Source organism: Chinchilla lanigera, unplaced genomic scaffold, assembly GCF_000276665.1.
Source record: "Chinchilla lanigera isolate Chin_1 unplaced genomic scaffold, ChiLan1.0 scaffold00010, whole genome shotgun sequence".
Lineage (NCBI taxonomy): Eukaryota > Metazoa > Chordata > Mammalia > Rodentia > Chinchillidae > Chinchilla > Chinchilla lanigera.
Genome location: NW_004955411.1, coordinates 30,755,169 through 30,771,516, shown reverse-complemented (window position 1 = coordinate 30,771,516; position 16,348 = coordinate 30,755,169). Strand labels below are relative to the sequence as shown.

The 16,348-nt window shown below is 39.6% G+C and overlaps 1 protein-coding gene across 1 annotated transcript in view; it reads left to right on the top strand.

The window, feature by feature from the left end:
* Prep (prolyl endopeptidase) overlaps positions 1-16,348 on the top strand; it is a gene marked incomplete at its 5' end in the record, with an annotated part of 98,985 nt that overhangs the window by 25,580 nt on the left and 57,057 nt on the right. The window contains 2 exon segments of the mRNA XM_013510786.1: positions 648-769; positions 12,971-13,076. Coding sequence (XP_013366240.1) covers positions 648-769; positions 12,971-13,076 — 228 coding nt within the window.

Genomic DNA, 16,348 nt, shown 5'->3' with positions numbered 1-16,348 from the left:
CATTCTTTTGTTTAACATCAGCTGATTAAATTTATGTGGGGTGGTTTCTGGGCTCTCATTTCTGTTCCACTTGTCTATTTGTTTACTCTTTGGCACTATCACACTGTCCTGATCACTGTAACTTTACAGTAATTCTTGAAGTCAGTTAGTGTTATTGCTCTGGCTTTGTTCTTCATCGTCAGTATTTCATAGCTACTGTGGGTCTTTTGCTTCTCCATATAAACTTAAAATAACTTACTGGGATTTTGGGTGGATTTTTGCATTAACTCTACAAATCAAATTGGGAGCAACTGACATCATAATAGTATTGAGTCTCCCTATCTATAAGCATGAACTATCTGTCTATTTAGTTCTTTTTTTTTTATTTTCAGCAGAATTGTGTAGTTTCCCTTCCATAGATCTCGCACCTGCTTTGTTAGATTTATATCTGAAGTCTTCCATGACATGCTAATGGAAATGGTACTCTATTTTTAAATTCAAATTCTTCTCGTTCCTAGTATATAGGAAGGCAGTTGACTTCTGTTAACCTTGTATTCTGCAGCCTAATACTTAACATTTTAAATGTTTTTTGCATTGTACATTTTGTATGGAATAGAATTTCTTAAAATTGCCAACTGCATATCAGCATACATTTTTAATTTGTTTAGGTACAGAAACATCAACCAACCTCCATCAAAAGCTCTGCTACCATGTCTTGGGAACTGATCAGTCAGAAGACATTTTGTGTGCTGAATTTCCTGATGAACCTAAGTGGATGGGCGGAGCTGAGGTATTGTACAACTGAACTTTTGTTCTCAAAAGTCATGTCTCATGTATATATATATGTACATATGTATGTGTATATAGATGCACATATGTAAATGTCTCTATATAATATATATGTTCTTGTTATGTGGTTGTCTTTATGGGTAGAAGAACACTTGTGAGTGAATATTCTTTCAAAGAACAGTAGTATTCAAATTGATTCTTAATAATTGAGGCAAAAAAACTTTTAAACAGATTTCTACATAAAAATAACTAAAAGTAATACATGCTTATGTTAAAAGTACAGAAGTGGACAACAGTCTAAAAGCAAATAGGAACATTTCAAAACTCAGAATTGCTCTTGAAGGTAAGTAAAGCAGCCTTCCAAAATATTTGTTTGTACACAGAAGTAAAAGTGTGTGAGACAGTCTTTTCATTTTGTATACGACTGTGCTATTTTCATGCGTACTAGTCACTTGTTTTCATATTAAAATAAGCATCTTTTAGACATTTCCCCATCTTACGTATATTCATACATTCCTCAGGCAGTAACCCGACAGTAACTGACCTCCACCTCAGTGATGTGTCTGAAGTTACTGGCCACAGTTTTTATTCTGTTTCTTGAGAGTTGGCTACAAAGGTTGCTTGGAGTGAGAAACTGACTCTTGTTAGTTCATTTCTGTGTACTGAGAACTATTTTTTGTTAAAGAAAGAGTTGTAATATGGATGGGATATTATTTCATTTTTAGTGGGAGTAAAGAATCCACCATAAACTTTAGCTCCGTGAGGCACTTATCTCTTCTCGAAATGACAAGTAGGAACTTTGGTAGGAAAAGAGACCTTTAAAGTTCTTCTTTTAGGGGGATAAATGCCTTTTGTTCATCTAGAAACAAAAGTAGCAATTGATGATACCCACATACATTGATGTCTTCTATTCCTAGTTGTCCTTTTCTGTCTTTATTTTGTTTCACTAGGCCAGAGGTCCACAAACTACTTCCCTCATGCTAAATCTGTCCTGCCACCTGTCTTTGTAAAGAAAGTTTTATCCCATTGTATGTACCACATTATTTTACTCATTCCTCCAGGGATACCTGGCTGGCTTTCTCTAGTAGGATTGTAATCCTGCTGAGAGCAGCTAGTGTTTACAAATAGGAAACCTGTCCTGTATGCATTTAACGTGTCTGTAGTCAGCTGTACTAGCTAGCAAATGAAAAGAAAAGGTTTAAATAATTCAGCAGGTGATCCTTCTACCATTCACTAAGTAGATGTATATCTGCATAACTTTTGTAATATAATCTTGATTACAACTTTGAAAAGAAGGTGATTGCTTCATGTGTAGATAAGGTAAAACACGTTCTAAGGTTATCATATGTAAGTCCATGGCTGGAGCTGCTTGCTACCAAACATATATCTTCTTTACTACCATGCTCCTTGCTTTCCTGGTCAGAAGGCAAAGAGGGTACACACAAATAGCAGTGAAGACTGTTGAAAGAATGACAGTAAGCAAAAGTATGCATTTGTGATAAAGTAATAACTAACTAACTAAATAAATGCACATAGAGAGAGAGTCCAAGGAACTATTTGTTGGATCAGAGCTGTCATTAGTGTGTCATGCAGAGGAAATTTGTAGCAAAACTAATGGCTTAGTAACCTTTAGTAGGCATGTTTCGTAAACTCAGAGTAGGCACAGTCTTCCCTTAAGTCATATGCCAGTTGCTTGGGTGGCCTTGCTACGACTGTGTCCGCCCACCGGCTGCCAGAGCCGGTCGGGCGTGTCTGGCTGGTTAGACGAGTGCACCTTTCTTCCTGGCCCTGCCACAGGAGATCATTTTGAGCAAAGAGGATCACGTTGTTGACTGAGGAGCACTCAGTCACAGAAATATGAGTTCCATATTCCTGCAGCAAGACAGCTTTCAGAATGAATTGCTTCTTCGTTTCTACTCTTACGAAAAAAAGCGCTGAAGCAAGTTTCTTTTGCGCCTCAAGGGCAGCTGCTAAAGCTGGGAGAGGCCAAGAAGCTGGTCGGTTGTAGAACTGGCTGGCCAGTTGTGCCAGTGGCTGGAGCACCGATCAGCAGTCCCGGCATTCACTGGATAAGACGGAAGCAGTTTCCCAACAGCTGTTACTGGGAAACCTCAACCTTTGAGAAATGTAGCAGCCCTCTTTATAACCATGGACCAACGGCCTGTGATGCAGGTGTTGCTTTTATTTTTAAAGTGTTTGCTTGAGGATCTTCAAGGCACTTGGATATTTTTCATACATTTAACTGTATCTGTGAGGGAGGAGCTGCTGTCACAGTGAAGCGGTGGGTGTCCTGGGGCAGAAATCAGGAGCTCTTTATTTTGGACCCCTCTGTCTGTGGCCTTGGGCGAGTTCCCTCTTCTGTCCAAGACCCTTTCCCTCATTTCTTTTGGGCCTTTCTCCACTCTGAACATCGGTGGATGGAGGGTTAATCAAGCGTCTCGGGAGTGGAAGATTTCCTGACTGGGAACTTCACTGATGGGTGTGAGAGCAGTAGGGTGTGGGGTGCAGGGCTTAGGAGGTGGTTGGCGACGCTGTGGGGTGAGTAGAGCCGGCAGAGTGTGGATTTCTTGTTTTGCTGCCATCCTTCTCCCCTTCAATGCCGCGATCCAAGTTCAGCAAGTATTTCCCCTTGTATCCTCTATCCAAGGCCGCAGCTCGTCTTTCCTTCTTCACAGATGCCTCCTGTGCCTTCCTGCATGGAGCGGTCTTTCCTGCCCCTAGCAGGGAGAATGCAGTAAGTTCCTGTCAGAAAGCTGCGTTCATTTTTCCGCGCTTGGCTTCAGTCATGCCTGCCTGTGACATCACATCTTTCTGGGGTTCCCAGCAGAATCTCAAGCTTTCTGGGTAGTGGAATTATTAAAGATGCATCACAGCCCAAAAAGAATAAAATCTCACTCTCCAATTTACATGCTGTATCTCTCTCCCAGCTTTGGAGAGCACCTGGGATGCCAGCAGGGGAGGTGACACTGTTTGTCCCTCTCCTTGCGTACCCATCTTGTTTTAACTTCCCCCTAACCATACACAGAAAAGTTTGAAGGGGACAGGAGTTCTGCTCACAGAGTGGCACATTGGTCCCTCTTGGCTACTCAAGTTAGGGTGTGTGTCCAAGGGGCAGCTCCTCTCATAGCATCCTTTGTGATAGGATGCCTTTAGTTCCAGGAGCCTCTGTACTGTTGTTCTCTCATAATAGATTATAAGTGGCTGACCAAAGGTCTCCTGCCCCTAAAGCTGCTTCTCTGAGAGTCACATCTCCTGGCTGCCCCTTTCCCATCCATTTTCAGCAGGGACCTTTCAAGTTCATTTGAGACCAGCAACCTTCCTGGTGTCTCTTGGCCCAGGGAAGCCATGTCTGTGGGTCACTTTATCCTGCAGGTATTAGCTATGTTCACTACTGCCCTGCTCAGCTGCCAGCCAAAGACCTGGGGCAACTTCCTGCCCCTGGTTCCTCGTACACCTGCCAAACTGCTCTGCTGGAAAGTAAGAGCTCCCTTGGGCCGCTGCGGTGTAGCATAAAACAGATAACTGGCATTTGGTTCTGATGGACAGAGACATCAGTTCTAGGGCTTTAGTTGCAGGGCAGGATTGTGGGAGGATACAAATTGTCATCTTTTAGAAGACTCTATTAGGCAGCCCCCCCAAAACCTATTAAAGTCAACTGTAAGCATTGGAGGGGGAAAAACCCAAAAAAATCCAACATGTTAAGACATTTTTCCCAGCAGAGGGTGCTCTAGAATGAAAATTGTAGAAGTGCATGCAGTGACTTCAGAGTAGATGGAGAAAATGCTTAGTATCTATGTGGTTGTAAAACTGAATCCTGCATTGAGGACTTCATTCTGTTAGGCCTAACTCTTGAAAATTGTTTAACAAAAGTAATCCTAAATCTTAATATTTATTAGATATTTTCATAAGCCATTTTTATATTTACTGGTGATTCCTAGTAATAAAAAAATGCACAAGTATAGACGTAGTTACTTGTAGTACACATACATGCACATATTAACAATCAGGTCCTGGTACTTGACTGACAGAAAGCACTCCATAAATGTCTGTCATTCCCCAGTCCTCTTGGCTTGAGGCCATGCATGTGGAGACCAGCAAGGTCTGATCGTACAGCGTCCCACAGTCTAGAACAGCCCGGGCTATTTCTGAGGAACTCTCCCTCCTCTGCCCTAGTCTTGGGTATTTTTGAGTTGGAATAGCAATTGTTCATCAGTGTCCTTCCTGGTCATCACGGTTCATGCACCGATTCCCCTGATACCGAGTACGCCCTTGCCCTGTGTCCCCCTTGGCCTTCCCTCGTTGGCACCACCTTATGTGATGATACCATCATGCTGATTAGTCTCTGGAAACAGCTGCACAGTGTGATTGGGAAGGCAGAAAAGCCAGGAGGCTGAACTGGAGACCTGCACGTGGTTCGCTGCCTGACTGAACAGCTGTTTTTATAGTGTAGGTTGAATATCCTTCATCCAAAATGCTTGGGACCAGAAGTCTTTCAGATTTTGGAGTTTGTTTTTCTGATTTTGTAATATTTGCATATATTTAATGAGCTTCCTTAGGAATGGGACCCAAGTTTAAACACAAAGCTCATTTATATTTCATAGCCGGGTGTGGTGGCTCACGCCTGTAATCCCAGCACTTGGGAGGCTGAGGCAGGAGGATCACTGCAAGTTTGAGACCAGCCTGGGCTACAAAGTGAGCTCAAGGCCAGCCTGAGCTGCATAACAAGATCCTGTCTCAAAAAGACAAAAAGACAAAATATATATATATATATATATATATATATATATATATATATATATATATTTATTTCATGTACTTCTTCGTAGCCTGAATATCATACAATATTTTTGTGTGCCTGCATTTTGACTGCAAGTGAGGTCAAGTATAGAATTTTACAATTGTGGCTCATATTGGTACTAAAAACAAATCAGAGTTTAGATTTTTGGATTAGAGATGGTCAACCTTTAGTAATGTTGAATTTTCCAGTTGATCGCTTATCTCACCTGAACCATGTTATTGCTCAATAAGAGAGAAAACAAACACTGTTGAATAAGCAAGCTTATCTGCCAGAGAGACAACAAGGTAGATGAGAAATGTTAATGGCTGTATCTTATCAAGATCTACCTTATTTTATTTTGAAGGAATTTTCTCTTGTGGCATATCTGTTGATGGCTATCAAGCAACGCTTCCTATGATATTGGGGCTTATTACAAGGGGAACAATACAAGACACATATTTTTATAAGATTATTTATAATAATCACCCAAAGAATCATATACAAGAGAATGCAGGAAATCTGTCCACTCACTAAAGACCAAAGAATCTTGACCGGCTGAGGGCCTGGATCCCACAATAATGTCCTACATGAGTCCAGCTGAAGACCTAGAGCCCATAACAGTGCCTCCCCACAAGTTCCACTGGAGGCCTAGAGCCCATAACAATATCTGGTGCAGGCCTGTTTCATGGCAACAACCCTCAGGGGGCTTCCCACACCCAGCACCATGCTCATTAAGTTCATCTGGGTGTTACAAGTTGCCCACCAGTTGTCAGTCCACCACATTCCCCTTATTGCTATTCTGTCACCCAGTACTAAGAAAGTTGGCTGGTTTTATGTAATGACTGCTAGAAATCTTTTTTTGTTTTGTTTTGTTTTTTGTTTTTTTCTGGTACCAGGAATCAAACTCATGACCTTGTGCTTGCCAGGCAGGCGCTGTGCCGCTGAGCTAAATCCCCAGCCCCAAGAAATGTTTAAGTTAATGCATACTTTTGTGTGTATAGCTGCTTCTGTACTTCCGTTACAGACACCATCTCTTACAAATCCATGAGTCTCACCTATGAAAAGTCATCATTGTAGGTGATTAGTTTGACATGTAAATTTTTTTCTAAATTGTTAGAAGCATATTAAATGTTGTTATGATTCACAACTATTATGAAAGGAATCAAGAGTCTATAAAATAAATTGGATGAAGTCTCCTGCTCTGAGAGGAACACAATGAACTCTCAAAGCTATTAAATCCATTTTCACTCCTTTTGTTAATTTCCAGGACAATTTCAAGTGTCACTGCTTTTTAGTGTATTTTTAAAATATGCAATTAGTTCTTTTATTCTGACATGTAAAAGAAAGTGCTTTTCCAACTTGAAGTAGTGCATGTAGATTCAAATTATGAAAAAATTGTACTTATCTTTCCTAAGTAGAAAAGATTATGTGTATTAAAGAAATTTCCTGTCGATGGAGATTTAGTTATTAAAACAAAGCCACATGACTCAGAAATTCAGCAGCTCCACCAAAAAGCAGTTTATGATAGCATGTCTGACGAAAGCCCGTATGTCTCTATATATATATAACCATTAGTTTATGTCCTGTTGATTTGAAGGGTAACCAACTTTTAGATAAATGATTGGGGTACTTAAGATGATAAACACTTTTCTATTGGTTATCTCTTAACATGCCATGCTCATTACAGTTGTTTGAAAAACCCAGTTATCTTCATCACAATATTATGCTGAGACTAAATTAAAGCCAGATTAATTAGCTTTAAAAGTTTTAAGCTAGTAATCAACATGGTAATACAGGTTTATTGTTTGAGATATAAAGGTCCCATTCTCCAGAGACACTGCTATTATTGATAGGTTAGTAACTGTCCACTCATGCAAGTTCATATGTGCTTTTCTGATACATGTCTGTCAGTCATGTTACATGAGGATCCTGATGATGACCTCTTGTAAAATGTAATATATTGACCAAGACAGTGGTCTGATGAATCCCTGTCATGCTATCTGAGGCATTTAACTGAAGACATTTTATAAAACCATTTATTGGGACTAGATTCCCTTCTTGCTGCTTTGCTCTCTAAATTCTATGTTTTTTCACCTGAGGGGTTTGTAGGAGTATTCCTGTATATGCTAAGTCACCTGAATTGTGTGCTGGACTAGCACATGTGAACCTCACAGAATAAAGTATAAAACACATAACACAGTTCTTTTGACAGGTGTCTCCCTTCCTCCTCTCCTCTCCCGTTTGTCTGGTTATAGATAAAGAGAAGCTAACAGTGAGTTTTCAAATGGTTTCTGGCCCATCTGTAGCTCTATCCAAATACTTTTTATCAAGATAGATACTGGTTTTTTCATGTTTCCTAATTGTATTTAATCAGTACTTTAAATGTAATCCAAATGACTTCGTAGAATTAGATTGCCAGAGTAACTTGAATATTAAAAATCGATCTGAACTTCCAATAGTTTAAAAAAATTTTTTTAAAAAATTGACAGTAATAAGAACGGTAGAGAGCTTTGCTTTCATTCATATGAATAATGTTAGGGCTGCAAGTAATGGGTTTAATATTGACAAATGTCAAGATTTTGTTCATAGAAGTTCTTAGAATTTGGTTTTCTTTAATGTTTTAGTGCATAAATGATAAATGTTCATGAAATGAAGTGATTTTGACTTAAGGAAAATTTGCTGAAAATGATATTAGATGTAAAGTGGAAGAAAGGTGTGGAAAGTACAAATTTAGTAGTTATATATTTCATAATGGGTCAAGCTAATGTGGTTTTGTTTTGTTATTGTTGTTTTGTTTTGTTTTGTTTTTTGAGGCAGGGTCTCATTGTGTAGTGCAGGCTGGCCTTAAGCTCAGAGCGATCCTCTTGCCTTAGCCTCCCGAGTGCTGGGATTATAGGCATGTGCCACCATGCCCGGGTGGTCAGGCTAATGTCACTGCATCTCTGTTGCACAAAATCAGTGTTGTGCATCAGATTAATTGCTTTCAGAGAGCATAGTTGTTCTAGCTTCTGTAATATTGCTTTAAAAATAATGTTTTTAAAAATGGAATTTATGCAGGAAGGGCCCTCAGCTCTCCTGCTTTTCTATTTTCCCTTTCAGAAATCATTGTATTAAGATTCAAAAGTCCTTCTAATGAAAAGGGTTTTTATCTTCCCTTCTCAATGGCTTCTGTAAAACAGCTTTAAAATTTAGACTAGTCTTGAACTAGTCTAGCACTGTTAGACTCTCACCAAGTGTCAGTTAAGTTCTAAGGGGGAGAGATGTTATTTCTAATCTTTACACTTTGGGGCTGATAACTTAAAAGTGATTTTGAGGTTTGAGGCCTTGTGCATTTCAAAATTCAGAGATGTCTGTCCTGTAGCAGATTTTAGTGACTGTGGAACATCTGTGGATTAGAGTTGCAGGAAAGAAGACCATCTTAATTTGCATTCCAGCAGCAGTCTACCTTGGGCCTTCCAAACCGAGATTGACTACTGCAACTGTTTAATCCAACCATAAACGCTGAGAAGAGCTCATTAGGTACATGTGGTTGGGGCAGCCAGCACCTAAGGTTGTTGTGGTTCTTTCTGTTGATGGAATCACTACAAATAAATTAGCTGTCGTTTACGATAGATGTCGCATGACTTTAAGTACTAAATTCTACAGATTACCTTTAATGGACAACAGAAGAAAAAGAGAACAAAAATAGGAAGTATTCTTAATGAGGTTGCTTTTGATTACATTTAATACAGTTACAATTGTGAGGTTGCTGATACTATCTTTTAAGAGAACAGTTTAAAGAGAAGGTGGAACTAAAATTATGAACATTGCCTTATTAGATCTGTATAGTAAAAGCTTAAGGAAAATAGAATGTATAACTCCAAAAAAGAAAGGAAAAATATTTGTAAAGAAAATTATCTTGATACAAGGCTGGGGGTATAGTTCAGTGGTAGAGTGTGTGCTTAGCTTGTGCAAGGCCCTGGGCTCAATCATCAGCACAAAAAAAAAAAAAAAAAAGAAAGAAATTTATATTGATTCAATAAAGAGGAAAGGAAGAGGGAAAAGCAAGGGGAATAGAAAATTCAAAATTAAAAGTATGGAAGCTCATACATTAATGATGATAACGGACAGAACAGAGATTCTTAGGTTAGTTTTACAATCAAGTTGCATTCATGTGTAAGAGACCCACTTACAATGGGATGACATATTTTCATTTTGTGCTATCATAGTAACTGGTACAGACTAGTTCTCTTGCCATGTACAGCTAGAAAACTGTATGAAATAGACAAAGCACCTGTTTCAGGTATTGGTCTACAGATAGCACAGGACTGATCCATGAGAGAAATGAGTCCTACGATTGCTCACTTCCCTGCTTGAAGGTAGTTTTCAGGCAGAAAGAGAAGAGGGGTTCAGAGGATTGTATTCTCACTGAACTAAAGATCCAAAGAGATTGAAGCCTTTGGAATTTGTAGGGCAGAGTGCCAGAGAAGGGAGCTAGCTTTTCAGAATCCCAGAAATCTCCCTCTGGAATCACCTCATGGTTTTCAGCTATTAAGTAGTGTATGCATTGGATGAGATTCCATGGTTCAGCGTAACAACAACCAGGAAACTATGAGCTAACAGTAACCAAGGGTTTGACAAGGCCAGGAGGCTCACTTTTGACCAGAGTGAAAAGACCTTGTGAATGCCCTGGCTCTTCAGTGGAGACCCAAGAGAGGGCAAACCTTGGTTGTAGGGCTGTAGGCAGACTTTAAGGATCTGGCTGATGTGCTAACAGTTAATTGCTTTAAAAGGTTTTACAGGCAGATCAAAAAGAAAAAAAAAAATTCAGACAATATTCAGAATGCCAGAATCCAGTTCTAAAGGTTACTTGATGTATAACGAAGCAGAAAAATGTGATTTATAACCAGGAGAAAAATTAGTCAATAGAAATAGATACAAAAATGACAGAGATAACATACAATGGCTTTTAAAAAGTTATAAAAATTTTAAAGGTTTTTAGAAAATGTTAATATAATTAACAGAGAAGTGGTTCACAAAATGAACCACTGTAGAAACAGCCTTCTATGGATTAAAAAATCTGTATAAGTTCAACAGTGGTTTAGATACTATAAAATAAAATATCAATGATTTCAAAGAGAGCAATTGAAACTAAATCACAGAGATTAAAAAAACCTGAAACAAAAGTGAGTACTAGCTCCTTGGCCTGTGGGATGGTTACCTTAAGTATTTGAAGTACTAGAGCAGGAATAAGGGAGAGAGAAATATACATAAGAAGAACTCCCAGAAATGTTACAAATTTGGTACAATTTACAAACCCACAGATTAAAGAAACCCCAGCAAATCTGGAGTAGGCTGTTGTAACAAAGTCCATTATAATCAACTGGGGAGCCGGGCATGGTGGCGCACGCTTGTAATCGCAGCACTCAGGAGGCTGAGGCAAGAAGATCGTTGTGAGTTCGAGACCGTCCTGGGCTACAAAGTGAGCGCAAGGGCAGCCTGAACTGCATAGTGAGACCCTGTCTCAAAAAGACTAAAAAAAAAAAAAAATCAATGGGGCGTGGGGAGAAAATATTAAAAGCAGCCAAAGAAGAAAACACATGTTACATTCAGGGAAAGAAAGATGAATGGCAGTGGCTTCTCATCTGAAAGAGTGCATATCAGAAAACAGTGGGAAAGATTTACTTAATGGGACTATTTGACTGGTATAAGTAAAACTATACTCCCTCCCAACGATTCCTCTCTCCCTTACCGTGACCTAATAGTGACCCCCATGGCATTTATCATCATATAATAGGCTGCACACCGTGTTTATGTGTTTGTGTCCTTTGTTAGATGTAACTTACTTCCCTGAGTTGTCCACTGGTATCTTAACATCCAGAAGCATATATATCTTGCACATAACAGCTATGTACTTATCAGATGTCTATTGAATAAACAAATGAGTAAACAACAGTTGTAGTGTATCAGGATTCTCCAGAGAAAAAGAACCAACAGAGAGGAGGAGGGTGCCTTTACTTATAAAGTAATGTGGGTGTGGAGGGTTGGCAAGTCCTGGCAGGGAGGAGTTGGGTGACTTCAAAAGCATTCGGCTGGCAGAATCGCTTCCTTCTTGCTCGGGGAAGGTTTGTCTTTGTTCTGCTAAGGCCTTCAACTGATTGAAGGAAGCCCACCCACATTATGGAGGAAAATCTGCTTTATTCCAAGTGCACTCCTTTAAGCATAAGCTCATCTAAAAAGTACCAAAGCCATCTTAAATAATGTTTAACCAAATACTTGTGGCCTATTCTGGTTGACATAAAGCTAACAATGACAGGTTAGAGTGTGGAAAACAGAAATTCTCGTACTCTGCCACTAGGTAACAGGGAAAGCGGGTAAAACACTAATAACATTAAATATGTACATATCTTCCCACTGAGCTGGCAGCTGTACTTCTATTTCTGTGTCCTAGGAAGAACTGTAGGTTACAAGTAAACGTGTTTAAGAATTTGATAAATTGTCATAGGAAGAAAGTGGAAATAATGTAAATGTATAATGGTGGGAAAAAGGATCAATTGTGGTCTGTTCCTGGATGGAGGTGGTATACAGTGATTATAGCAAAGTAGATTTACATATATCAACATAACTATGAAAGTTACTGAATGCAGAAAGTTGCAAAAGAATATATATAGATTAATAGCACTTACCAATTTTGGTAATGTAGAACAGTATATTGTTTGTTGGATTTTTGTCATGAATCGTTTTGCTCTCTAAGGTTCTGCTGTTTCATACTAAGAAAGAAATCTCCAAAGGCACAGGCCTTGCATCTCTGAGATTTTATGGCACTGGTGACCAAAGATATGAATAGAGTTGCTTAGCACACTTGCTAATATGACCAGTCTTAAGCAGAGGGAACACTCAATGCTAATTCCTATGCATTTAGAATGGTGACTTTAAAAGTATGTAACCCAGGAACAAACTTGTAAGTCAAGGATGTTGATGTTCGGAATGACAGTTTGCACATATTCCTATTAAATAGGTGAAGAATTAAAATAAAAATCACATTGAAGCCATTGTGACATTCGGTTGTACTCATGGACTTTGTTTTAAACTTAAGTAACTTACTATGTATTTCTTCAGCTGTGATTGAGAAAAGTTGAAATTTATGTTCTTTTTTATTAATAAATTTCTCATCGGATCATAAGTTTGGAGTAAAGACACTGCATCTGAAGTTAACCTTTAAAAAAATACTTTTTGAGACAGGGTCTTACTATGTAGTCCAGCCTGGCCTTGAACTGACTATGTAGCCTAGACTGGTTTCAAACTTGTGGTAATCCTCCTGCCTCAGCCTCTCAAGGGCTAGGATTACAGGCGTGCATCACCACACTCAGCAACCTTAATTTTTTACTTAATATTTAACAGTTTTCTCTCAGAACATCTAATCAGATGCTTATATCTCCTTCACAGTTATCCGATGATGGTCGCTATGTCTTATTATCAATAAGGGAGGGATGTGATCCAGTAAACCGGCTCTGGTACTGTGACCTACAGCAGGAATCCAATGGCATCACTGGTAAGTTATTTCTCAGACAGACATGGATAATTATTCTAGGAAGCTCCACAAAAAAGCAGTTATTTTGGTCTTCTCATTGATTTCCCAAGAAACCGTCTTCCATTCTGCCACATCATCTCAATTAATATGATTTTTTCCCTTTCACTACTTTTCCATGAAATGAGAAAAAAAATTGGATGAAGCTAACACTTCGCTTTACATTTTCTCTGTAAATTGAAGGTAACCGTGTTTTCTCCCCTTGAGTGTGAAAACATCCCATGCATGTTGCAGTTGAGAAGTGTTAAGAAGCTGTCACATTGGTCTGTGAAATGATGCAACTATCTGGATATAATGGAATAAACTGGAACAAGCAAGGGATTATGAGACTAGTGAGAATATTAACAGATTAACAGATTAACAGATAATCATACAACTGTTCAGTACTGAACCACTACCGTGTAACAGCCTGATACTCTTCCTAAAGCCTTTTATGTTACCATGGTGAACATAGATCCAGCCAGTTACAGATTCTGAAGTGCTCATTTTAAATGTAATCTCCCAGCATCTGTATCGTACCAGCATTGTCATCAAGCGTGAAAGCTTTTCTTTTTTTTTTTTTTTTTTTGGTTTTTCTCCGGTACCGGGAACCGAACTCACGACCTTGCGCATGCCAGGCAGGCGCTTTTGCCGCTGAGCTAAACCCCCAGCCCCGTGAAAGCTTTTCAAATGCACGGTTTATCTTGGCAAAGATTCCTAGGCCCTGAAGCAGATAGGCTGGCACCCAGATAAGGACATTAAGGTAATTATACCATGTCCGGATTAACGTAAAGTAAGTATAGTTTGGAGACATTTGACACAGATTTCTAAATATACAATACTGAGTGAATTTCATAATAATTGGTGTACCTTGCTTTAGTTTCTAGTCTGTATTTTGTGAAAGTACTTCTGATTGAACATTGTATTACTTTTAAACTTCTCTAAACAGATTCACATGCTAACATTCTGAGATGTTACAGAACACCGTTCACACATATATATAGCAGAGTGGAGTCAGCAATTTTTATTCTGGTGTTCAGTGTATATCCATTTAATGAAGCTATATACAGTGGTAGCTAGGTTCATGAACACTTTCGTTTGTGAACAATTGGGTTTGCAAATAAAAGCATTTGGCAGAATTTTGTTTTTGCTTGCAAACTCTGCGTTGGATGACAAGCACCCCCATAGCCATCTTTTCCACACAAACACAGAGGCTACCATCTTTTCCAGAATTATGGAATGAATTAAGTGTATGAACTGAGGCACTGCTGTATTTTCTTCTATTAAAAAGATCTCAGGAAAACTCCAGCAACTACGGCAGTGTTGACAGGTTCTATGAGAAACACTCACCTCCCAGGATTTGTTTGCTAGGTCTGTACTGGGCAAAATTGAGTCTGAATGGAATTGTGCCGCTGCCTTACACACATGTTCCTGTGTGATTCTGAGACAGTGGAAAGGACTTGGCCTCTCCGGTTTATTAAAAATTCTAATTACAGTGTCCTTCCTCAAGAGAGTGCTGTTTTTCATTTTCTTTTTATAACTTCATTATGCCTTTAAATTATTAAATAGGCTTATGTTATTAAAATATGCAAGTTAACAAGTTAAAAAAATACAAATTGCTTAACTTCAAACCGGGAAGAAAATTCTATCCATGTATTTTTCTACTGAACTGCTATTGCTCTGTCCGTGTTAATAAGAGATGGCAGTCTTTAAAGAAACTTAGAGGTGCTAGCAAAACTCAAAGAAGTCTTCATTCTCTCCTCAAATCTCAGTCCTTGCCTTTTTTTGCCCCCTCCCCCATTTATCGTACATGTTAGTAATTAGGAGAGGGGTACACAGAGATTGAGATTCCCAAAGGAATGTGTGCTGCGGTGCGCTAGGCCTCAAAACAGATTCTAGAGAGTGCAGTTGTGAATGAATGTGAACAGCAGAAAAGAGAAGCATCTGACAAACCGTAAAGGGCTGTCTGAAGATACAGAAGGAAAAACAACTTTAATCTGTATACTACCCATTCACAGTACAGGTCACTTCTGTGACCCCAAAATGTGTGGGTTTCCTCCCCATCAGCAAGCGGGCAGTTGATTCTCTAGTAGACACCAGTGGATGTCCTCCAATTCAGTTCACTTATCTACCCTAAGATGCCATCCCATCCTACAAGGAGGGGCTCAGTCCCACGTTATACTTGGTTACAGGTGTGGGACTCTGAAACTTTTGACTGTTGACTACCAATTGGGATCCTCCCACCCCTGCACTGTGATTGATTAATTTGCTAGAGAGACCCACAAAACTTAGGGAAACACTGTACTTTCATTTCCTAGTTTACTATGTGTTATTTTGAAAGGGTATAAGTAAGCAGCCAGATGAAAAGATACATAGGGTGAGGCCTGAAAGGGTCCTGAGCACAGTGGCTTCCGTTCCTGTGGAGCTGGGGCGCACCATCCTCCTACGTACCTTCCCGTGAGCCTCTGCTTGTAGGGCTCTCTGAACTCTGTGTTTGGGGGGTTTTATGGAGATGCCATTGCATAGGCCTGTTTGAAGCATAGACAATGGTAGTGGACTGTAATGGGACAAAATAGGCCTGGCCTGATGCATAGGCCCTGAGTGGGAGAACCACACACCACACCAGCACGGGCTGTGTGTCCAGGTTCTCCTGGCCCCTCTGTGCAGCATTACTTTCTCATGGGTAAGGGGCGGGGCTGCTGGAATGAGGCTCCTGCAACCAACTGTCAGAGAACTCTTAGGGCAGGCTCCAAGGCAGGAAGATGGAGGAAGGTGACAGTATATGTCCAGTTTCTGTGACCGGCCATGGTGAAGAGAGATTCCAATTCCTACAGCCTGGAGAGAAAAAGGACCAAGGGAAAAGAAGGCAAGGGAGGGTCACAGAGACAGATTATGGATCTGAGACCTGAAGCACCCCAACATTGTAACAAAAGACCATTTTTTCCTTTGTCCCTTTGTAGCTGCTTCAGAAACAAGGACAAAAGGCTAAATATTTTAACCTTAGAACTCTAGTCATTTAGGAAATAACAAGGGCTGTGGGAGTTACAAACCAGGGACAAAAAAATAACACAGCTTAAATTTACGTGCATTCAGGTTGTAAGACCCTGTTCACAAAATGAGGCAGCTTAGCACAGAACAGTTTAGATGCATTCAGATTGTAAGAACCTACTTACAAAATAAGGCAGGTCCTGGCCTGCTTTTCCACTTGGTGTTTCTTTGAGTTACTTCGCTGCTTCTTGGAGTGGCTCTAATGTGAT